General features: G+C 39.4%; 1 protein-coding gene across 1 annotated transcript in view; it reads left to right on the top strand.

Annotated features, from left to right (window-relative positions):
- The first annotated feature begins 924 nt into the window (after positions 1-924).
- LOC109993547 (helicase ARIP4-like) overlaps positions 925-26324 on the top strand; it is a 71336-nt gene continuing 45936 nt past the window's right edge. Inside the window, exons 1-2 of the mRNA XM_065960942.1 lie at positions 925-1061; positions 21007-21167. Of these exons, the coding sequence (XP_065817014.1) occupies positions 21053-21167 (115 nt within the window). The 5' untranslated portion in view covers positions 925-1061; positions 21007-21052. The remainder of the gene's footprint in view (positions 1062-21006; positions 21168-26324) is intronic.

The raw sequence follows: 26324 nt of genomic DNA, 5'->3' as shown, positions 1-26324 counted from the left end.
CTCATTTTTAACAATTTCCTCAGGATTGTGGGTGAGTAAGACATTGGCTTAATTGGTACCCTTCACACTTCAGTTTATTTCTTCAACTTGTTTTTGTCATGATCTCATAATTACACACAGTTTGGGTACATGCTGTTCTTGCTTTACCCGGAGCGATCTGAACCCACCTAAGATGAACTTTTTTGTCACTTCTCCCTCTCCACCCAGGGTGTGGAGGAGTATGCGTAGGTATGTGTGGTAGAAGTGTGTTTAAAGGCATCAATTTGTTGTGTGATTTAAAATATGTAGGGTTGAATTTTAAAGATGTCATTAGATATGAATTATAACAAAAAGAAACTCCAGTTCTAATAGCCTATAAGAAATGTTGCCTTTATGTTTTTTCAGCCCATATAAATTTATGAATTATATAAATAATGAATTTTAAACCTTGCAGTTGTCTTTTTCTGCATGGCTTGTATGTTTTTTTTTTTTTTTATGTTTCTGTTTTTCTGTGTTATTGAGATTGTGTGTCTCTTTGCTGTTGCTAATTTTGTTGATTTGTGACGTTATTGTTTATATTGAGAAATGGAAAATAATAAAATTTAAAATAGAAAAAAAACCCATTTATAGCTATGTTTATTTTAACGTATTTTAATGCTACAAAAACAATAACACGACTGTTGTTGTTTTTTTCTCGCTTTTTGTATCAATAAAACCAAAATAGTGGCGAATCCACCGGTAGCCATAGCTACCAGCTGGATACTGACTGAAAATAAAATAAAACTATAAATATGTTTTTATCACATCTTAAGGTGTTTTTACTTTGGTTAATATGTAGGCCTATGAGCATTTGTAGTCTATCCTCCAACCCCCAACAGTTAGGATGCTCGTGCACTTCCGGAACTTTCGTAATGCCTGTTTGTGCGGAGCGCGTGCAGGGACCCACAGCACCGGCCCTCCTCTTTCAGCAGGAAAACTGATGAATGAGTGAAGGCGACCAAGCCTGCCCAGCATCTCATTCCCCACTTCTGAAAACACAGCTTTTTACTTGGAGAGACTCACCGAAGAAACGGGGACAGAAGGTGAGAGTAACATACCGGCTTTTCATTTCCGCTTCTCAGTGTTTTCTTTCTGTTTGCTCTTTTTTTTTTTTTTTTTCTTTAAGTCCGAAACACGGAGCGTCAATTATGCTCCAGACAAAAGAGGAGCATGCTGCACTTGTGCTTCCTCCTGTCTGCAGTGCTGTTGCAGCCTCCTTCCGTGTTATGAAACAACCACGCGGTATTCCTTTTATTTTTCCACAACAAGCCCTCGGAACAAGCCGTGACCGCGGGACACCCAGGACAGCACACTCACTTGACACGTCAGTGGGGTTAAATAGCCTCGTTGATACGAACGAGAACCTAATATGTGTCTGTGTGTTACCTAACATCCAGTTAGGCTATGAGGGCAAACCAGAATGGAAGAGGCTTACGTAAAGGCTTATGTAAATTAGTGGTTAAAATGTCATGTCAGTCGCCTTACATTTCCATTATCGCATACATCAGTTATGATCACTTTCGTGCAGAGTGCATTTGAACCCCCAAAGTTGTTGTAAGTTCAATGGGTCAGTTAAATAACAGACAGCGAGGCTCGAGATGGCTCACAGCTCAGTATAGCACTTTTAAGTGCATCCAGCTGACTCATCACTTCATGGTGATATCGAGAAGTAAGATCAGCTGTAATCACAAAGATTGTAGGCTTGTTATTGCAAGTAGTAGCCTATTAGAAACCATAACTGTAGTGTAGGCTTATCTTTGCTAGCCTCCTACTTAGTCAAAGAGGTGTTACTGCTGTGCCATTGAGGACTTAAAGGGACGAAGTGGCCTACTTTAGAAGGTGTGTAAATAGTAGGACTGCAACAAAACAGCCTACAGTTCATTACATACCAAATATTTTTAAATCAAGGTTTTCAGGTTTGGTCTGGTTCTGCGGACGCGGGCCGTTTTTTCTACTAATTTTGCATTTATACACATTACTGGCGTATGATGTATAGTCTTAATGAAAAGAAGGCAGCGTTTAATTAGTGCCATGTAGACCTGCTGTACAAATAGGAAGACATTTTAGTATTTTAGAATATATATTTATATATTTTTTGCAGACTTTCATACAGAAACGGGTTGTAAAGTCTTGATATTTCATTGTGTATGGTAACTTTGTTTAAAACTCTTCACTCTCACCTCGTCTGCTATCACACAGGTAACAGCCGGTGGCTATAGGTGTGAGTCTGACAACAATCAGTAGTAATCGTCATGTTAGTAACGTTGCAGCCTGCTGCAGTCTGTTGATATAAACTTAGTCGAACTCCATAAGTGTTTCCAGTGTTACTGTTGTCCTCTTCTTCTCTTCCTGTGTTTTCTTACCCCAGCTCATTGACTCACAGGCACACACCAACAGAGCCAATTTGGAGATAAACATAATGCATGGAGGCTCGTTGTACGCAAAACCCCCCCCAAAAACTACAATTCACAAGCCCGTACTGAACTGTGGATGCTGTTCCACATGGCTCGATATTATCTTGAGATTTGTTGCACCCATAGTAACGAGGCTAACTTACTCAGAGACCACGCAAAACTATATTTGTTGGAGCTAGCTTAGAGGGACTGAATTTCTTGACAACTGAGCACAAGAGTGGTAGTTTGATTAAAACTTTGAATTGACTTTTAAAAACACAACAAATGTTACTTTGGTGATATTTCAAGGCGCTCACAATGGAGAGTTTGCAAAAAAGACACAACTGGTTCATGTTTTACCCACAATGCAAGTCAATAGTGCAGAAGATGATCTTTGTGTGTTATGCTGGTTTCAGCTAATGTGCTACACCCCGGATGTTTTGGAGGGTTTCAGTTATAACTCTCCAATTAGATAACTTTTTTAGACCATGTCTCTATTTACCCTCTGTGATGTTGCTCATTGTACATCAGTTATTTCCCCATATTCCCCAGAATAAGAACTTCTGCTTAAAACCTTTGCAGAAAGTTGTGAGCTTCTTATGTAGGCGGAGAGAGAAAGTGAGAGCTGAAGAGAAAAGATGAAAAGTGAGAGACAAGCCTATAAATCAATAGCCATTTCTTGTTGGAGTTCATTTTGGTCAATTGAGGTCAGTGTGGGTGTTGCTCACAGTATGGATTTCTGTCTGTGTTGTTGAATATGAGTGTAAAATTGCCGCTTTAGACAAAAGTCCCTGCAACAAAAACTTTAAGAGTGAGACTTGGCGCTAGCTCGGACTTTCTATTTAAGAATACGAAGGGGCTGGCAGATTGAGAAATCCAGCTGTTTGCAATCACACATGCAGCTCCTCCTGCAAATATCAGGAATTTTTCATTCATTTTGTGCATGTGTGAAAGCATTAGGCTTCAAAGTTTGGTTTTTTTGTACTGCTTTGGGCTCTGGAGATATGTGTTTGTGTGTGGTGCTTCTTTTTCTGACACCAGACTGTCTGGCTTTGAACTTGCGAGATGTTTGAATTTTTCAGAAAACATGTGTCTCATTTTAAGATTTAAATTTTGCTGCCACATATAATAATGTTGTCTTTTTGAAAACCCCCAAATCCAACGAAGGCTTGTCATTTCTGATTATACTTTAGTATTTTGTGTGTGCGTGTGCGTCAGGTTTCTTGAATGCAAGTTTGATTCAGGTCTAGCTGATACCCAGATCCTGTTTATTTTGACGTCTTGACATGTCTATGGTAGTGGGCTGGTTGGACGTACTGCCAAAACGCCACTGGAGACAACTTATGAAAGTGAAAATGAACATTGAAGTCAAGGGCAGCAGCTCTGCTTGACATTCCCACATTCAGCTTTCCGGTTACACAATCCCTTTGCATCATTTGTGGTTATTTTTGTGTGGCAAAACTGCACATTTAAGAGTATGCTTTTATTGTGGACCAGCTAAAAGAGCCATTTCAAATGATGCTGTTAAATGTTGATACTTAACACCTTTCAGGTAGGTGGTGAAGAAAGAAAAGCACAGTGAGACAGGTTTAAGCTGATATGTGAAGGTCATTTTGTAGATTTAAGTATTTTGTTTGCATAGAAAACATTTTTATTAGATTCCATGAAAAACAAGGACAACAAAAGAAGTGTTGTGTTTAAGTATAGGGAAAGAAGGTAAATTGAGAATGATGGGAAACAAAGTCACTGCAGATGCTCTCCTGTTTTTGGAACTCCCCTAGAGTTTTAGTTTAAGTCTTCGGGTCACAAGCCAGAAAAAGGTTGGGAACCACTGGTCTAAACTATACGATAGATGAGATCATAAAGGGAATTAGGTTGGCATTAGACTCACTGAACTGATAGTTCAAAACAGCGGGGGGGGGGGACATATGGAAGCACCCGCATCTCTCTGACCTGCAGAGCTTGTAAACCAGCGAGGGTGGGAGAATGATAGATGTAGGGCGATGGAATCTGACCAACCTCCTCCGCTCATACTCGGAGATGACTGAAGCATCACAGCAGGGTGTGAAGATGGAAGTAGAGATTTAGTTTAAGTTTTAACCCTCGCTCGTTATTGCCAGAGAGTCTAATCCACCCGAGCAGAAAGGGAGGGAAGATGTGCGCTGGAATGTAGGGCGACTGAGACACTGACCTCCCCTGCTTCTCATGTTTTAGTCATTTAAAAACAACATGTAGGGGAGCAGACAGAGCACACACTATACTCCGCTTAGTTTGCTTTTACATCTTTTATGGGAGGTGATTTATTTTTTGGGTTAGGGTCAGCAATCTCTAGTTTTCTTCTGTCATTACAAGAGGCAAGAGATTTAGGAAAGAGATGGAATCCCTATGCATTACAAATGTAATTTCATGTGCATTGCATGAAACTGTCTGAAACTGGAGCTGGAATTAAGAGATGTAAGGAGAGCTGGATAAAGGGATGAAAGTGTAACAGGGCAGCGGGGGGGCTCAGTTGTCGGAGGATTGGTCTCACAACTCAAAGGTCACAGATCCCATTCATACTTCACAACGTGTCCTTAACTGTGACATTTGGTTTATTGAGTATTTAGGGCGCACTCACACTATGCAGTCCGTACCGTGCCTAAGCACTTTTCACCCTCAAAGTCCAGTTCGTCTGGCTAGTGGGAGTGCTCCGTTCCGTGCTCAAGCCCGGTACACCTCCTTGTCCCTGGCATGCTTGGAAGAGGTGTGCGGTACAGTTGTTGCACAACACAAGCACAGGTTCACAACTTGGACATGAAGTTAATAGATCACCGCCTTGAACTCCTGTTCTCTTTGTTGTTCTTCGATGTGCAGACACCGTCTCAAATGCGCGTCCCTTTTATTTTATTTATCTACTTTTTAATTAGTCCGCCTGTCTTGTAAAGCATGCTTCATGACCACATAAAGCCATGCATGTGTTGTATTGCAGTGTTATGCATGCTACAAAAGGTAACCATGCTCAGGCCCGATAAGTCCTGGAGCAGTGTGAGTACAGGCCAGTGGGGGAATGGAAAGGGGGGGGGGGGGGGGCAATTAAGGGACAACTTGGCCTAGTGCGATTGTGCCATAAGAAACACCTCTTAGTACATCCCACAGTTTAATACACAACAAGAAGTATTGTTTAAAAGAAAGATGTAGTCAGAAACAACTCAGCTGTACAGTGGAATAAATAAAGGTATTTGAAGGATCAGAGGGTACATGGACACAGGTGAGTGTTGCACCTTAAGGCTGTGTGTGGGCTGTAAGCTGTAGTCACGTAATGACAGAGCATATGGTTGCCTTTTTATCTTCTCGACTGCTTTTCCTTTAATGGAGAACTCGAACAAGCCGTCGTTGAGGAAAAGGAACTCCCTTCAGGGCCTCATCCTGCGGGGGGATGTCTTAACTTTTAATGGTTAAACGTCATCTTTCTCGATACATTCTTACTCAGAACTTTTTCTTCGGAGACAAGGCTTTTATTGAAGCCTGTTGGGATTTGTTAGAGAGAGTTGTAGATCTCTCTGAAATGGAAGGAATGTGTCTTTCTATGAGCCTTCTTTATCCTGTTTGCTCTTTTTACTCCAACCTTTAGGGTGATGACAGTGGTGACATGGCAGGCTGTAGTTTTAAAAAAAAATCCTTAAACATCAAACAGGAAGTACTTTCCTAGATTACTTTATCATACTTTACATTTCAGCAGTTTTTGTTTCATGTCTTTTTTAGTTCAGTGTGTTTCAGTTTGGTATCCCAGATGGCTTAAAGTACTACAAAACCAACGAGTCGATACCGATAATCACTGGATACACTAATATCGGCTGATGTTATCGGCCAGCCAATTCATTGGTCGGGCTTGACTGTCGTTGAAATTAAAGACAAATCAAAGCTTCGCAGTCCAGTTTACTGCAACTAAAGATGATTTCATTATCTGACAAATATTTACTTTATCTGTAATAGAAATCATCGTTCTTTGAGCCCTCAGTGGTGTCTTCAAATGTTTGTTTTTTTATCAGACAAAAGAATTATAGGTAACCTTTTTTTGTTTTCTTTGTGAAATGTGAATGGTGAATTTCACCCGTCTTATAGTAACAAATGATACTGTGCAATCTATTGTGGTCTTATCATTTGGGAAATAAAAAGCATTCACATTATCAATGTTTTTAATTTGTTTTACAAAACTGCAGAGTCACTTGTTAATTTAGAGATTACTAAGGGAAACGAACGCCAAAATAGACCGGTCACATACTGTGTCTTTGTGTGTGTGCGTGCAGGTCTCTGTCTCTGTTTGTGTGTGTGTGTGTGTGTGTGTGTGTGTGTGTGTGTGTGTGTGTGTAAGTAATTGCACCTGTTATTGTTGACATTAGTCATTTGTTGACCAGTATCCACGGTTGCACCTCGTGCTCATCTGTCTTCTTGTTTATCTATATCTGTGTGTCTAAATTACTGTGCTCTGTGTGTGTTTGCGTGTGTGTGTGTGTTTGCACCAGTCAGTATAGTTGTTCCTGTTTGAACTCGTTTGTTGGTCAGTAGCGTCTGTTCAAAGTGGTTGCATCATGTTTTTCCATCATTTAATAACAGCGTGTGTGTTCTTTGAGGAGACTCGATAGCCTCACAAAGATGAACCCACAGACTAATATTCATGAAACGTAAATGCACCCTGTGGTCACCTGTGTACTATCATTATCAAAATATATAAAATGATAAGAACACTCTAAATAGCGTACTTATTTATGGTGTGAGATAAATGTAAAGGTCATGATGTCCCAAACACGTTTTGCTTTGCTGGTTGTTTAACTCTCTTTAGTCTCATTAATGATTAAGCTCAGGGGTCACAAAGGGTCACAGAGAAAAAAACAAAACATGATTTAAGTAATGGGGCAAATAATGGTGATGTAACTGTTGGTTGTGCAAGAAAAAGTGGACTCAGATATAAAATGTAGAAAATAAAACAAGACTAAGAACAACATTCATGTCAAGTGTATACAATACCATTTTCTAACTATAATTATTGTTAGAGTTAATGATTAGTAAATTACATATTCAAAAATATTTCAACAAAATTCAGACCAGTTTTTGTCCCAATAAAAATGTAAAAAACAATAAAATACATGTTAAAATGTGCATATTTTATTAATCTCTGAGGGAAATTCTGGTTTTACACTCTGTTATTGAGACGTACTCACATGCATAGGCCCAAAATACAAACAAGCATGCACAAACAGGACCTGTGGACATGCATTAGTGGAGAGATGTCAGAGTGCGGCTTCTACACAGGGAGCGCTCTAGAGCTGTTGGGGGTTTGGTGCCTTGCTCAAGGTCACCTCGGCAGTCCTCGCGAAGTGACCTGGCACCTCTCCAGCTGTCAGCTAAATAAAAAGACAAATACATTTAAGCATCAAAACAGTTATTGTGAAAGAGAAAATAAACTGTCTGAAAATGTACTTGTCGATTAAGAACCGTAAAGGATGTAAAAGGCTACAAAGAGGCAGCAGGCGGGAATTTTAGATAACTGTTCATCACATATTTTGGTTGATGAAGCGTTTTTCACGTAACTAAAAAACTTCAACTCAACTGCAGTCCAACTTTACATCATGTGTTTGTTCTGTAAATATTCTTCACACGATGTATTCCATATTTCTGATGAAAAATCTCTCTCCAATTATTGTTTTTTGTTTCAGTAGGATCTTATTCCCTTTGTTTTTTTAGATGTATAGAAGGAGAAACATGAGATTATAAATGGGTACAAAAAAATCTGTGTTTACAGTTGATAATAATTATTTTATTAGACATAACCTGCCTAGAAGAAAGGAAAAAATGAATAACAAAACAGTTTTTTAAAAAGGGACTACATTTTAATTTGTCTCTTCAGTGTTTGCTTTCAAGCTGTCAATTAATTCATCAGCTTTGCCGGCAGAATAAGCCACCCTCGTGTTGTGGCTGAGTTAAGATATGTTAAGCAGAGGAGACCCTTCCCCACCAATGTCCCTATGTGAACCCTGAAGAACCCAGTGAACCCACTCAACCCTCTGTGATTGGCTGGACTTCAGCCAGCAGCACCCAATAGGAGATCACTGATTTCTGATCTCTCCCTTTATGCTTCTCGACCCCTCCCCCTTTCAGACATATGTACTCAGAATGCATAGAGTTTGTGTCAGGAAGCTCCTGCGTTACTCAGGCACTACTCCTCATTTGATGCTGTACAGATGTTAGAGTGAACGTATCTCCTGATGTCATTTGTCAACCACTAAAATAATCACTTTCTTAGTTGTTTGGTTTGAACCACAACCACAGATATGATCAATGGTGGATGTTTTTTATTTTTTCCTACTTTCTTCATTTTGATCTTGTGAAATTTCCTTTTTATTCTGCAGGACAAAAAGGAGCTCAGGTAGGAGGGAATTAGATATGACACACGTGTGGAATTGACCCTGAAGGTTTAGCTGTTTAAATATATCTCTCTGAAAGGAGTCCATGCAGGTTATTCTAGTGATCCAGGTCACTCAGGTGTATTGATGGATGTGAGTGTGTGTTTGTGTGGTTCGACGCCAGATTATTTAATGCGGGCTTGTCCTGAATAAACTTGTACGTGAGGGAGGTATTTACAGGTTCAGAGACAGAATTAGAACAACTGTGTCCAAATTAGAGCGAGCAGACTGCAGGTTAGAGAAATGTGTTAAAGGTCAGGTACTGTTCTCTCGGCTGGGGCCAAATTTAGATCAACTCTGAGACATGGTTATTTAAAGGTGTGTTATTTAACACGGAAACAAAGCAAATTCTGCACTTGAAAGATCACAAGTTATATAAATATACATTTGATGGATCTGAACTGAATCATATTGATGAAGAAACAGGTTATGGTCATTTCAATGTTTTAACGAGGTTTCTGAATCAAATACAACCAAAACACCTTCTTTTTGGGCCTATACAGCCACCTTACCAGGTCTGAGAGTGACATTGTTTAAACTTGATACAGTGGCATGCTAAATTCTTCACAATGACGATGCTATCATGTAAGGCTGAATGATATTTGAAAATGCTGAAATTGCATTTTTTTGTTACTGCAATATGCAATTGGACAAAAAAGGAAATTGCTGGATGAATGAAATGTCTTTACATGAATTCAAATTGCAGTACTTTTTTTCTTATTTTGGTCTTTTAAGTGATTTTCTGATTTCAAATCTAAACCCCCTGGGTTCAGCCCAGACAGCTGCTCTACTGGTGTTGTACTCAAAATCGGTCCTGGTATGAAGATTGGTCTCGAGACCACTTTTTGACGGTCTCTGTCTCTTCTCAGAATCAAAAGCATTTTTACTCAGTCTGTTGAGGAAATTACTAAGACTTGACTCCATACAGTAAGACTCAGTTGACTCAGATGGCTTACGTTGATGAAAGTTTATACATCAGATGAATACTCATGAGGAGACATGATTCAACATCACACTTTTCGAAAGGCATCGCATATATCCTAAAAGACATTACCATTATCAGGGTCGTGTCACATTGCCCCACCTAGACTAAACTGTGACATCAATAACACTGGAGCAGACAATAAGTCTACCAAACATCCTTGCAGATATCAGGAAGAACAGTTGACACTCTCCAAGCTGTACTTGGTGTTTTAATAACAACTGAACTCTGTCAGGTCTGACTGCAGTGTTTCCCCTACCATTATATATATTTTTTAAATGTATTTTTATTTTAAAGATTTATTTTGGGGCTTTTTGTGCCTTTATTGTAGAGATAGGATAGTGGATAGAGTCGGAAATCAGGGAAATAAGTAATTTAAGGATACCTTTCCGATAAAAGGACAGCTGTCATTAAAAGTAACTCATGAACACCAAGATTCCTTCAAGTGTTTGTGTCGGCATGTCGGCATGTCGGCATGTCTCCACCCCCCAATGCTTTAAACCTAGGGGAAACACTGGACTGACTGTACGTCTGTACATTATAATCTAAATAACTACAGAAATTCCACCACAAGTCTTGTCTCGGTCTCAGACTTACACACACTCCGGATTTTGAAATCAAGACCACCACTGAAAGGCTATTTTTCCATGTGATGACTCTGATTAGAAGGAAAACGCCCCTTTCTAAAAGAACAAATAACTTCAATTCATTCATAATATGACTTTTATCCCCAGTTTATACCCGCAACCTTCCGGTTGTTGCGGTCTCAATGAGTGACACGCCCGCTGCATACAAGTTGATGATTTTTTTATTGATGTTTATGGTCTTGGTCTTGTCGCGGTCTAGCCTTTCCTTGGACTTGGTCTTGACTCGTCTCGATCCCTAAATGTCTTGATCTCGACTCGGTCTCTGCGCTCTCTGGGCTCGGGTAAAACTTAAAACTTTACAAATACTTGTGGCTTGACATTGTGTTACCTTAAAGACAAAGTTACACGTTAAGCTGTTTTGAGGGCCACAGCTGTTTCTGTCCACCTTCTTTCCTCCTCCACTCGATCGTGGTACAAAGGTGATGTCATGTCAAAGAGGCATTCTCTCTCTCTCCACAACACCATTAGTTTCTCCTCCTTTCCCTCAGACCAGGAGAACCACACTTTCCTCTGCCTCCCTGCCATGTTTACAAGTTTATGCTTTCCTGTTTGGTGCTGGTAAGTCCGCTCCTATTGGTTGTTGACAATGGTCACTTCATTGAACAACACAATTTGAATAATACACAACTAAAGACCTGGGATAAAATTCAATATTTTTTATTTTATTGTTACACCAAGACAATAAACAGTTAGCCTTAAAACAGCTTGGATCACGTTTTATGAGCACCTTGCACCAAACGATCACAGAGGACTCCAGCAAAACTCTCTGGATTTTTTCCCGACTTTGGAAATTTGTCCACGACTTGTCGTTTGTTGTCAGGCCAGCATAAGATGCCAAATAAGCCTAACACACCCAAACAGTAAACTTGGTTTGTCGTCGTGAACTTTAACAAAGTCAGACCCAGACAGGTCCAACTTTGTTTTCTCTCCACTAACTAAAAGCCCCTCAGGATTCTCTTAAGTTTTTTGCATTTGCATGAGATAATGAAGCCCGCAGAGACTTAGATGAGTCCACAAATGCTGTGTTTTTAACAGTATGTGTGATGTTTATTAAAATTACTGAAATAAGCTGACTTGATGGGTTAACTCCCTCCCTCCCTCCAAAACCCCATCACCATGCTTTAGTGTTGTGTAATTCTGTTACACAAGTGAGGGGCTGTGACTGTGAGGATGCAGATCTTCTGAGTCTGTAAGCATGTCCTGTATAAAAGGATGGTGTTATACAATGTCCATTTTCAGAGCCATAAATCCAAGCGTTGGTGGTTTTAATAATCTTGTGAGTGACCTGCATTTAGTTATCTAAGGTGACAGCCCATCTGTTTTAGTCGTTCTCAATAAAAAGGAAAAAATAAATATAATGTAAAGCAAACTGAATTTAAGTGCTGCTTTTTCATACGCATAAGGCATTGTAGCGTTTCTTTTTTTTTATACCTTCACTTTATTTAATACTTTTTTTTCTGTGTTTATGAATGTTTTCAAACAATCATGTTCTTTTAGTCTTTATGGAGATGTTCAATAGAAAATATTAATTATTTTTCACTCGACTAGTACATCTTTGTTCTCTAATTTCTAGAAAATGTAGTTTTAAAAAAAAAGCCAAGAATTCTACTGAACTCTAAACCTCTGAGGACTTTTTTGGAAACTTTTTTCAGTCTTAATTTCTAAACAGACCATTTAAGGTTTAGGCTGAATTATATTTTGTCTCATTTTAAGGTTAAAGGAACAACGTGCTTCACTGGCGAACTTCATTGCAAGAGTTTAGTTTGTGTGGAATAAGAAAGTTTGGGCCCCCAAGAAGAGAGCGAGTGTGTTTTGTGTGTTTGTCTTGTACAGTGTGTGTGTGTGTTCATCTTTTACATCTTGTGTAACTTTTTTTTTATAGTTAGCTGAACAGTGGCATTATTAGCCAGATCTTATGTAAGGCAGCTTATGCAAGAAGCCGTCTTCTCACTGCCTTCCTCCTTTATCGCTGCTTTTTATTTCTTTTAGCCCCCCGTCTATCTTCCTCTCAGAGGCTTTCAATAGGCATCTGGGTGTTCACATGGGAAGTGGATTCTATCTATTAACCATGCTGTAGGAGACATCTCATGTGTATTACCCGAATGACAGACTGGAGCAATGATGTAAAAGCCAGTACAGCATCTGTATAGCCTCTGTATGTCATTTCCATGAAATAGGCATTATGTAAAAAAGGGCGGTGTGGCAGTTGCAGTTTAATCTTTATAACACATCAAAGATGGTGGACGGAGCATGACTTCATGACATTATATAAATGCTGCAAGAAATTGATAGTATTCGCAGGAAAGAGAATGAAGGAGCTTGATTAAGTAGGGAGATTCTCGTGTCTAACATAAGACGTTTTTAGATTTGCACTCCTGAAATTATCTAGACCTTTTCAGGAAGACTGCTCCGGAGATTCTCTTGACCTGGCTGTTCACATACGCTCCCCACAGCGGGACTGACAGGGATAGTCAGTCCCGTCTGACTATCCCTGTCAGACGGGAGGAAGTGCGAGGAGTCTGCTGTGGTAAGACGTGTCGTAAAAAAACAGTCAGGGAAGTAGCGGACGAAGAAACAGAGTCCACTAAATGACACTGTAATGAGAATATTTGCCTTTATACCAGTGCGACATGTAGTTCAACGGAATCACACTTATCAACAAGAGAGCGGAGTACAACATACTGACGAACAGAAAACGTAATGCAGCCATTTATTAACATGCACAGAGATCGTAGCGGTGTGACACAGTCTAAGCACCGTGCAGCAGTCACAGTATAGAAATGTCACTCCCCCTCCTATTGGCTCGAGGTGAATTCTCAGGAGAATATCCTGCTGGGTTCTCACATCAGCCCACTCGGATTCCTGCAGAAAAAATACCAGGGGTCTGGCAGGAGAAACTCCAGTTAGAGTCTGAGTACAAAGTTTGGCTGTTTGCATTCACGTATAGCCTACCGCTCCTCCGGGAAATATCAAGAGTTTTTCAGGACATTTCTGCAAGTTTGAAACCCGAATATATGGTATTCTTATTAGTACCTCGTGACTTCTAAGTCAGTGATAATTATCTCCTAAATTTAAAAAATTTAAGCAGATTTGTTTTCTTGTCATGTGAATGCATATGTGCTAGTGTACAAAAGTGAAAATATTGCCTTTTCAGGTTGTTAAATGGTAAATTCTAGGTTTTACTTTAATGGTGAATATATTCTGTCATGGAGTCCATGTGCATTGCTGTGTTCAGACCGGTCATTTTTGGAGGGGATCAGACTACAGTGTCCTACTTTTCTATTTAGAGAAATTTAGGTTATCTAACCCCTCCCCCCTTTGGCCATTGGGGTGTTTTTTAGGACACCAGACAGACCCCCCCTGCAGCCCTCTCCCCCTCCTGTTCTCTCTCCACAAACACCCACACTCCCACAATCCCCCTGGCTGTGAATCTCCCCTATTATCCTTTATCTCCCCTCTGTGTGTTTGATGTTTTGCCCTCATCAGCAGCCTGTGTTCACATTCAGGGATTTTTAGATAGTTTGTGTCCCAGCTGAAGTCAAACTAAACTCAAAATGTAATACTGGCAGCATTATAAATTTTGCATGTCTCCTTGTGTGAGGGTGTTAAGTCAGATGATCTACGGAAAAAGAGGTCAAATGCTTTTTTGCCATTATTTGATAGGACAGTGGATAGAGTAAGAAATCGGGGATAGAGTTGGGGAACGACATGCAGGAAAGGAGCTAGAGGTCTGACTTGAACCCGGGCCATCCGCTTGGAGGACTTTAGCCTCCATACATGGGGCGCGACCTAACCACATCTGTGCCCCGACTATTTAGATGATTTAGTCCGTATGAACAGCTGGAACGTTTTTTATTGCTTTAGCTAGATGAAGATTTCTGATTTCATCGTGCAGCTATGGAAGTTCAACCAAAATATATATATATATATATATATATATATATTTATATTTACAACCCAAAGGCTGAGAGGATGCTGTTGCCCCCCAACCTAGAGATTTTAGCATAACATGGAGTTATGGTTAAAAAAGCTGATTCTTTCAACAAAGTTCCCCTTTGAACATCTATTCTCTCACAAAAATATCTGCCATCAGTCGCTGACTATAATCTGGGAACCCATCAGCTATTGTCTGGTGACGGAGCTACATCCTTTTTTTCCCCCTGGTCTTTTAGTGAAGCCATGCCTGAGCAGTACTTCCTTTTCCGTGCATTGGCATTGTTTACAGTCTAACTAAAAGCTTGAATGATTTTTGTTGTGAATCAACGTCTATGAGCTTATTGTATGGATGTTTGTAGAGATTAATTACATTGAATTAGTCGTAAAATGTCTGACAATGGGAGTTCATATTGCATCATGGCCGATTGCGTTCTGCTCTTTCTGCTCTCCACATACAGACTGTTTTTCTGGATATTACCAAAGCCAACTGAAACCCAACGGGACATAACTAGGACTACAAACAGAAACCAGAACAATGTGGAAACCAAAAGTTATGCCATTCTTACAGAAACTGCTTTTACATACTGACAGGAGTCCTCAGTAATCAAGTAAAAGATGTGAAATGCATCTTAATTTAACAAATAGATTCATTTCAGGTCAAAGTATTCTGTATGTTCATGTAAGTTCAATCATTTGCATCAGAGGCAACCTAAATACCGTACTCGTGTTGAATGACTAAGAGTGTCAGATCAGTGTGGTTCTTTGACTAATTATGAGGTTTTTGTTAACTAATACAAGGATTGGATACAACAACACTACCTCCTGAACAAAACAGTAAATTGGAATCTATTGCCACAGTCCTGCAGTAAATCCTCCCTTTCTGAGATTTCATATTAATAATGTGTCCAACATTTATACCCAACCGCTGAGTAGGCCTACACCAGGGGTGTCCAAAGTGCGGCCCGAGGGCCATTTGCGGCCCTTGAGGGGATTTTTTGTGGCCCATGACTTCAAATGAAGAATCAGAAGATTTTGGCCCGAGGCCTTGATTTAGATTGCCACATTATCTTATTTTTATTTTTCATGTTAACAAGGGCTGAACAATATTCCTAAAATAGAAAATGTTCAGTAACATGTATGTTGTTGTTTTTTTTAAATCTACAGCTTTTACTATTTTCCACATTTTTTTGTAAACTATGAAAAAAAAACTTATGCAAAGTTTTTGCAAACAAGCGAACTGTTGTTTAACCATTTAATGACCTGAGCTAAATGCAGAAAGCTTTTCCAAAACTATTAACCACATTACAGGCTTGATTCTGAGAAAAAAACAAATAAAGTTGAACGAAGAAAACAAAGTATTTGATTTCCTTTTATTAAAGGGTTTCTTTAGCGAGCCTTTTGATTCTGATCTACAAAGCCTTATTATTTTTTCAACTATATTTTAAAAAACAAAACCTGTGGCGATTCTAACAGGACAATTTTGGCCCGCAAGAAAAAAAGTTTGGACAGCACTGGCCTACACGATATGAGAAAAATTTGCAATGTGCAATAACATTTTTCAGTATTGGGAAAACGGCATGAAAAGCGATAATAAAAATAAAGACTATACATACATTATAGCTGTAACTCAGTTTAATTGCCAGTCTGCTGTTCTTTATGTTTCATACATAACCTGTGTTTGCAACAGACCCTTCCTTAATCCAAAATAACTCCAAAAAACAATTTATTTACACAACTATAACTTGCACAAAAATAATCTAAGAGTAAAAATAGCTATATAGCTGTAACTTCATCTCACTGCATCAAAATGATATGAACCCCTGAACATTATACTCAGGCCTCCATCCAATAGGTGCAAAGTACACATGCTGAGGGAGGAAGCACTGATTGACTACATTAAGTTTTTATTTATTTATTGCAATAAAGCTAGACTTTTGCGATGTGTTTATTGAGAGGGATCATATGCTATGAGGATAAAATTCTGCTTAATTGCACAGCCCTACCTCTGAGGAGATGGGCTGCATTTATGAAAGTAATTACATATTTATTTTCAACTTGATTAGACAAACAGAGAGGAACAAGGTCGAGAAAGGGGCATTCCAAGCAACAAGTGAAAATAGATGACAGTGTGGTGCTCTGGTATCTTTACATTTTACAGCTTTTGCTTAATTCTGTTCACAATAAGATCTTTGGACATTCAAGAAAAATGAAGCGTTAGATTCACAAAGTTACTGTGGGCTTGAAGCATTAGTTTGATATTGCACATAAATCTACATCTACTTATAAAGGTCGTGTAAGGTAAGAAGCCTGACCTACATGCGGGACCAACCGGGAACAGCTCAGACTAGCCAACATATACTGTATGTTATGTAACTGTTATTTTACAGCCTCAAGGAACAACATGAGCAGAAAAGTTTGGCCTGCCTTCCTCTGCTATATAAAGTTACATAAAGCTCCATGGCAATAAATCAAGTGGTCTCTGGCCGGATGTGCCTGCCAAGTTATGTAGGGTAATAACAGGCTATAGAGTGTCTGCGGGAGCTTCATATGGATATGTTTGACTGTGTAAGGCAAATGAGATTACTTTCAGGTCATGTTTTTTCGACAACAGCAAGTCTCAAGAGTTGTACTGTTCCTTTTTTGGACCCTGCAGTCCAACCACAAAAAAAATCCCCTATGACCCAGTGTGTAAGATTCATAATCAACTGATTCAAGCTGCTCAAGTAAAATCTGCTTTAGTACCAGGAATATTCTCAGCAGTGTGACCTCTTAATGACAGCTTTTTTCGTGCCAGTTTGGGATAGGTACCCTTGGATTTGCAGCCTGAGACATAGATGCAAAAACAGTATGTTCCCACACTCAAGTAATAATCACACTTACAGAAAGACCTCTCAGCCAAAACCTTCAGCCAACACTCTCCTAGCGTCTAATGTTACATAAGAATGTCACTGATCCACCTACTGTATGTTCTAGTTCCCAATGTTCTGTAGTGTGCTTTCCCAGCAGTGTACAGTCTGTGGTTAATAAGTGCTGCAGCTTCTGATGCTCTTTTTTGAGGAACCAACCAAACTAGGCTTGTTCATTTTAAACTAGGCGAGTTAAAGGGATTAAGCAGCCGCCCTCCTGAAGTGTCCTTCAGCAACACACAGAAGTCTTATTCCAGATGCTGGAGGGTTGTTTTGGGCTGATCAGGGTTGCAGCAGATAGTAAATCCGGTGAAATCCGTCAATTGCCATGCCATTATGAACACAGTCATGTCTCCTTCAACTTGCACGGTAATAACAGTGAGGATGCTGCAAACCATGATAGGACCTTGTTTTGAATTGTCCAGTGCTGTGGTAAATAACTACATACAGAAAACTAACTCAACAAGGCTAAATTCACAACAGCTTTCACCACCAAGATTTGCTTGCTTGAAATTAGCTCACGTTAGCATGCTACCACACTTAAGGTAGTAAAACTGGCATAGCATCAGAATGTTAGCATCGTCGCTGATGCCATGGAAGCGTGCTGTTTTCTGGCATTTAAACCAAAGAACTGCTGTGCTTGAAGACATCTTCACAGAGCTGCAAGCCTGATGTGGACTTAATTAGTTTCTTTACGTTTCTATCCAAATATTTACTGACGCATTCAAGTCATAAAACAGCCACTGTATGGAAAAAATCTCACAGATGTCCCACCTTTCATATCCTTGTTGAAGACCAAAGTCTGCTTCTAATATCATTGACTTTCTTTCTTTGATCTCATATAAAGTAATCCCTTTCCCAATTCAGAGAGAAATACTTTGCATGGAAGCTTGTATGTAAAACCGCAATTTGCAAGCGTGTATTGAACCGTGGAGGCAGAACTATATGGTTCTATATTATATTGAGAATTGTTTCATTCTTAATATAGGCCTATATCCTGTACATACTAGGAATGCATCGGTTCAACATCAGTATCAGCCAATATCGGCCTTGTTAACAGATATCTGCACATCGGCATATGATGTGGAATGAACATCGGTTATGATGTCTGTAGACAATGTTTATTTGTTGTGCAAAAATCAATTTAATGCTGGAATCTAGTACACCTAACTACTGATTCAGAGAAGATGTTATTTATTGGGAAGAAGGAGTCACATGTTCAACAAACTGACTTGTTTTCATTGTCAAGTATGAGATGAAATGGTGGCAATGTGGGAGTTCAACAACAAACAAAGTCATAAATTCAACTCTCTGGATCTGCACTCGGCTAAATTTGTTATTTGAATCATAGGTATCTGCATCAGATAGATAGGAACTTTATTAATCCCTTGGGAAGCCCTGATTTTCCCAATCTGTGCATCTCTAATATATTCTCCTTCTTCTTCTTTTCAGTATATGTGCACATTGTGTGATGTTGTTGTAAGGCTAATTTGCTATTTTTGTCCTATGAAGACGGGTGCTGGGCAGCGAGTGCAGAAAAGTTCTATTTTAATCCTTTTTAAAATCAGCTGAATTAAATGAGAGCAGGATGGTTATTCTGATCTCAAACTTACCATTTTCATGTGTAGTTACACAATGCTTTTAGCTCTAATGTTTTTTTTTGTTTTTTTTTACAAGAGAAACCAATTTGAAATCCAGTTCCTTGGATACTGGTTTTTCAACCTAGCAACAAGTCCTTCAAGTCTAGCTTGGTTGGATTTATGAGGTACATAAAAGTGTCCTGTTGGACCGTTGAGTCGACTTGGCCGTAGCTTTTGTGTTGTGTAATGTGCTGTGTAACATTATGCAAGGTGAGCTGGCAAGTCATCAATAGTAAACCTTGCTATGATGCTGTTATGTGTCTGGGCTCATCCTAGAGGGAGTGCACTTCAAAGGTTTGGTTTAACCTAATAGATTAGTTCTTTGTGTTAGATAAAAGCCAATTAAATACTATAACTCAGAAGCTCCTGTGATTAAAAAAAAAAAGAGTATTCTTTTATTTGTTTGATTGAAAAGGTTAATTCAGAAATTATGTTTGATTTCCTGAAGTGTCCTGGTACACTTTGAGACATCTGTTTACTTCGACATTGGTAATAATTCTTTTGAAGAGTTGACCAATATGATTCTTCCATAGCAGAATTAAAGTGCTACAAAACAAAAAGGGAACTTTGCTATTACTGAAACCACAGCTGGTAATGAAGGGCCCGGCAGACCTCTGTGGTTTTGGTTTCTGATTGTTTTACTTTGGCACAGAGACAATCCCATGAATAATGGGAGAATGATTATCTCTCTTTCTGTTGTACAGTTCCTTTTTTATCCCATCTGCTCTGCAGCTCTGTCTTTCATCTGCAGGTCATAGACTTTTATTTTGATCGTCTTCTCTCTCACAGAAAGCCTTGAAAATGCTCCAAATCGTGTCCTGTAAAATCCCAGAGCCTTAGCTTAGCCGAAGGTGCAGAAGAAAGTATGTGAAACATTACCATCCAGAGTCATATAAAACAATTTGAAAAGTATGTTTAATGTTCATGTTGAAAATGTACTCAAATGCATTCAAATCACACATTTCCCAACGGGCGTTAACCATTTTCCACTCTCAAATAATGAAGGACTTTTGGGATCTGTTAGGGTTCAACCTCATGTCAATGATAGTTTTAATACAGCTAACATGGGAGTTTTCTCCATTTCTCCAATGAAAGATATTTTTCAAAGCCATCTATTTTTGTACTTCCCTTTTTCTTTGGTGGATTTATTTTGGAGCTTTTTATGCGTTCATTTGAAAGGACAGTGGATATAGAGTGGGAAATTGGGATAAGAGAATGGGGAATGAATTGCGGGAAAGTATCCACAGGTCGGACAAGAACCTTGGCCGCCCGCTCGGAGGGCTAAAGCACTTGCTTGTAAATAGGGCAAAACCTAAGGGACAGGCCATCCCCGTCAATATTTCTTCTCATTTAACTATAGTATCCCAGAAGGATCACAGCCTCCCCACATGGGACACGCGCACCAACTGGCGTTCCTTCGATTACCTTTTTTTTAATGATAATGTTTTGCACAGCCTAGAACATAGATTTGCAAATCATCAGCTAAACAATCAAAATAATTGTTGTTTTTAAAAAATGGTTGGAGTTACTGTTTGTCTGTCAGTATAAATGACAGAAAACCATTGTATTTCCATGCATGTCTTTGGGCAAGTGGCATAACTAAGTCAGACCAATCTGGGTGTTTAGTTTAACATGCTCTAAGAGGACTTTGACTCTTCTTAAAGACACAGGTTTTTGTTTTTTTTAACTCACACTCTGGAATCACTCACCCCTTTCTGTCTTGAAGTGGGATCTCTTAGAGCCATTTTCACATCAGTACACAAACCTTCTTATATGCTGGAACTTGTTTACACACTCCTGAGAATTTATGTTGTATTTGTGTATGTGTTGGGCTTTGGAGTGAGGATTAAGTTAAATGAAAGAAAAGTTCCTCTGGAGTTTCCCCTTCCTGTCATCTTTCTTTACATGAGAAAACATTCAAACAGTCTCTCTGCTGAGAAACAGATAGCCAAGGAAACGGAGGCAGAACATTTACTGTGCACCAAAACTTGAATCGTGCTGTGTTTTTGTTCCCATCTCTTCATACCCACACTCTTTGTTTCAGGGGTGTATTTTGGCCATGCCGAGGTAGCAGCAGCCGGCACGTCAGGATGTCTGATTTTGAGGAGATTTTTCCGAATGGGAGTAAGGAGAGAGAGATTTTCTACATCACTGATGATGATGACGATGACAACGATGGAGATGATGAAGACGAGGGGATACTTGGTAAGTCAAAATGGCAGACTTTGATCACTCAAGTATTGTTATAAAATCTCCACTGTTCCCATTACATTTAACAAACAAAAGAAACCAGGGCAAGTGAGTATGTGTTTCCCACCTAGATACAAAATATATATATATATATCCTGTGATATATGAGCTACTATTCATTTGCTCACAAACTTACACTAAACATTAAAGTTTATGAACCCTTAATGGAAAGTCGTCCTGCAGCCAAGCCAAACATTCTGCAGAACACACACAGGCTTCAACATCAGAGACACAAAACACATGATGTCAATGTTGAACATTTTCTCAAATGACAGTAATACACCTTACATCAAGCATAGAATAAAACCTGCAACTGAGGGATAATTACATCATCCCTCTGACCTCACTGTAGCTGTTGTATAGTTATATTCATATGAAATCCCCCTCACCCTGGAGGGTATACTGGATGCAGGATTTTCAGTTATTGAGCTGACTCTAGGGTAACTCTGGGTTATCAGGAATGCAAATGTGGGTCACTTCTTACTAGGATATCACCATGGTAACTCTGTTTGACCACAAATAATACATACATATCAACATACATACATATCAACAAAAGAAGGAAAGAGCAACACACTGGAACAAAAATGTAATGCAACCATTTAATTGCGTGCATGAAGATCGTAGTGGTCGTGTGCATACACACTCTATGCACTGACTCAGTCATTGGATATAAATTTCACCACCCTCTCCTACTCGCTCGAGCTGAATTTTTCCGGATAATATCCTGCTGCGTTGTCTCATTAACTCACACTTGCTTCGGAAAAAATACTGCAGGACTGGCAAGAGAATCTCCGGTTAATGTCCGGTTGAAAAATTCAGCTGTTTGCATTCCCTCATACAGCTCCTCCTGAAAATATCAGGAGTTATTCTTAGGAGTTTTCTGCAAGTGTGACAGTTTTTTTGGGTTTATAACCATTTTACTGTGACAGCTTAGCGAGATCTCCTTTGTTAGGGTTGGTGAAGCCACTTAATTAAAAGATACCCTGGGTTTCTTGAACTCGTGGGCCTGAATCTTTTAACCAACTATTTTGACAACTGAAGAAGAAGTTTGTTTAGAAAACATGTCCTTGGGCTTAATTTACTTACATGCCTGTTCAAGAGTTGCTGTGGAGACAAAGTGTATCTACAAATTAACCCATACAGTAGGATTTTGTGTGGTCAGATGTGGCTTTTATGTATTTCGAAAGTCTGTTCGTGTTGTTTTTGCCAAGTTTGGCCCTAATACTATGCTCAACAGCACACTTTAAAACTTAACCTAACCTGTGTGTGTGTATGTGTGTATATATTGTAGTATGCTCTTTGTGTTGTGGAGGGAGGCTACGAGGGTTTATGTTTGGGAATGTGGCTACGATGTCGTTTGGTTTTATTAGCTCTTCATCATATTTTGTGTTGATTCATAATGTATTATATTTTGTATTGTTTGAGTGTCTACCTGCCCAGCGACTGCAGATTGAATCTAGCTAATCAGCTAAATCTGGTGCAATGCTAACAACGTACAAGCAAACAAATTAAATCACACTTACTTATAAAGCCTTTCGGATCTCTTTAGTATAATATTTTTCTTCACCCTTTTCTTTCAATGGGGCTTTTATAACAAAAGCATTTATACTGTCCACATGTGTGCCCAGACAAGCGCTCCTCTTCAGCCTTTTGGCCTTCTGTCCTCCCAAAGGAAACAAACTCCTCTGACCCCCCTGGTCTCCTCCTCTCCTCTCATTTCTTCTGTTGCCAGTGTGTGTTACATAACCCTATGAATCATCTATTAGTCCTATTAGAAGCTGAGTTGTCGGCAGTGTGTGTGTGTGGGGGGGGGGAGAGACTTGTCTCTAGCACTGTCTCTAGCACTGTCTTTTTGTGTGTAGGAGGTAAGATTTAAACTTTGGTTGGATAACTTGGATGGCGTCAGACTTTGGATAACTTCAATCCCATCACTGGAAGAAAACAGACTGAGAAGCGTCTACTTTACACGATCACAAAGCACTTTGTGAACTTGTTGACTTGTAACTATTAATGTATCAAAACAGTGTGTTAACAAGTGCTTTCCCAGTTGATTATCAGTGAAATATCTCAGCTTTTGGAAGAAGGAATTGTAGACAGAGAGATACAGTGAGTCAGAAGGAACTGTTTCCCTTGAGTTGTTTTATCTAATATAAGGTTATCAAAACTTCAATAGTTTTTGATACCTTGTCTTTTATATTGAAACGATCTCCGTTATTTTGATCATGGATAGTAATGAAAAGGTTGTAACCAGATCTTGAGTCATATTTTTAACAAAAGCTCCCCCAAGCATAAGAGAGAGAAAACACTGTCTAAATTGCACAAATTAATTAATTGTGCAATTAAAGTGTGCAAGAGCTTGCTTGCTTCTGTAATTTAAAACAAGAAAACTACCCATCATCAGATGCCTATAACTTCTATTTTTGTTTCTTAAAAACCTAATTAATGCCTGTGGGGACATTCAGGTTTGCAGAGTAAAGGTGCTGAAGGGCACCTCAGCAGTACTTGGGGAAGTGAACTGGCTCCTCTCCAGCAAGCAGACCAGTTTCCATATTTTGGTCTCTTCTTAGACTTGAACAGGTGATCCACTGGTTGTCAGCACAAGTCCATGAGTGGAGCTAGCCGCCCTGGTATCAATATTGTTTGGATTTTAGTATCATGTCTAAAGCCAATTCAAGATTGCTGTTCCGCAAAAACGAAGTTCTGCCATCATTATACCTCTGTACTAATGCATTGCTTCTCTAACGGTGTAATATTGGTGTCATGGTGTCGGAATTCACATTGCATTACAGCGTTACGCACCGGGTACGCACATTGCCGGTGCTGATGCTGCTTTAACAAGTCTATAAGCCTGGTTAGTAAGATGCAAAAAGGCAATGTTCAATGCTGTGATTATGGATTCCTTCATTTGGGTGCTGGTGCGCTAACATATTGTGCAGTACACAATACTTTTTCCATACTTTTTCTGACAAAAGCATTTTTTAGGGGCGCCAGTTTAACTTGGTGGTAAGGGCGTGCCTCAGGTGTACAGAGGCTTTAGTTCTCGTCTCAGCGGCCGTGCAGGGCTGATGTCATCCTCCACTCTCTCCTCCAAACATTTCCTGTCTGTCTTCAGCTGTTTGATCCAACAGAGGCAAAAAAAAACCTACAGTTTTCAGGAATAATTACTAATTATATCATGGACATCATATTCATATGATGATCTCTATGTAAGCCAGAAAGACATTGTCAGGTCTTTTGTCTTATCCCTTGACATGTTTGTGCAATTTCAGCCTGGAGACATAAACACCACTTAAGTTGTTGAAACTTAGTAGCAGATCAGGTGAATCTGCAGGATAGGCTAACAGTCAAATAGTTTGCAGTCTGACTTTGCGTACTCAGCACACCTCAGGTTCCCTTTGGTGTGTTAATGGTGAACATATTGATGTTGATGAGGACCAAATGATTGATGATGATTGATGATGATGATGATTGATGATTGAAATTTTGTGTAGTTTTAAGATGAAGTAATGATTTTGTCGCCAAGTTCAATGTCCCTCTTTACTGGCAGTCTACAGGTTGAATTTTCTTTGGACCGTTGCACATTGTTAGGTCAGAATACTGCAGTTCATCACTTAACTAACACTTTCTGTGATGTCACAGACAATTAGTGGCCTGAAGCATAACATACCAGAGAGCCTATAGAGCCTATGGAGAGCTGTGTTCTCCTCATCAACATGAGTCAGAGTTGGATAACCCTTCAAAGTGGCAGATTGCATGTTATGTTTGGTCCTAGGCAGCAGGAACCTGTGAACCTGTGAAAAACTCTTTGACACATACACAGACACACACACAGACACACACACAGACACACACACACACACACACTTAGACACACACACACTCGCTATTTTTTCTGTTAAGAAAACACAACTCCTTCTTCTTGCTCTATTACTTCCGATCTCTCTCTCTCTCTCTCTCTTTCACACACACACACACACACACACACACACACACACACACACACACACACACACACACACACACACACACACACACACACACACACACACACGGACTGTACATGTTGTCCTAATTACAGCATTACTACACTGTAAGATGTAACATAGCTTTAATGCTGGTTATAAAGTTCTTTAGGCCTCCAAAGTGCGTTTGATACGGAGAGATAGACAAATTCAAATCATTAATCAAAGAGTTTCACGTCTCTGTACCTTCCTGCTTCCTGCTTTCTGCTCAGGCTTATGACACATTTTTCCCGCTATAGTTGTGCAACACTTTGTATAACTGACCCAGCATAGAGAGCAAGTTGGCAGGAGCCTAAAGGCTACAAAAGTGGGTTTGGGGCTGTAAGGTTTGCCAGTGCGATTCCCTTGAGGTGGAAATGTTCTCAGTAAAATCAAATGATGGAGCTGAATTTGTTGTATTCACTATTAGGGAAGGTGTGTTTTTGTGCCACAGTTTCTTAATTAAAGGTTGATGGTGCAAAATGTCTTCTTCTTTTAGGGGCTACAGGTTGACATGGGCCACTATGACAGAGAGGACGAATTAGGCTAATGTTTATTTTGCCAGAGTTTTTGGAGATCCTCTTAAAGTTTCTAGTTTGGCAACAAAATGTTAAATTGTGAGAGCAACTGGAGCTAGGGATCGCGCCAGAGCGCTCAACTCGCCGCTTGATGGGTGTATACCCACTGAAAAGTGGGCATGTTCCCGATTTGCTCCTGGACTTCTCCATTTACTCTTGATGGCCAAGTTTTTTGCTGCAGGTTACGCAATAGCTATCTATCGTCGGAACCAGTGGAGCTGTACGGTAAGTTAGCACTGCCAGTGCGCGCGTGTGTGTGTAGAGTTTTCCTGCAGGCAATAAAACAGCTCAAAATGAGAGTTTTGTTTAAACCAGCAGAGCTTTAGTGTGACTTATACTAAATCTATGCACTTTTACAACAGCAACAAATAAGGAAAAAATTGAGGAATTATTTTTGACGAGTTTCAGTTTTTATTTTTTATCAAATAGTGTTACATTTGGAAATGAATTCAAGAACAGAAAGAGAGAAAATATACTTTTTAAATGTATCTTCTTAGATGACTTCATTGTTTTTGATCAAATTGTGTAAA

This window comes from Labrus bergylta, chromosome 12 (assembly GCF_963930695.1).
Source record: "Labrus bergylta chromosome 12, fLabBer1.1, whole genome shotgun sequence".
Classification (NCBI taxonomy): Eukaryota; Metazoa; Chordata; class Actinopteri; order Labriformes; family Labridae; genus Labrus; species Labrus bergylta.
Note: the sequence above shows the minus strand (reverse complement) of the source record. Positions and strands in the feature narration are given on the sequence as shown.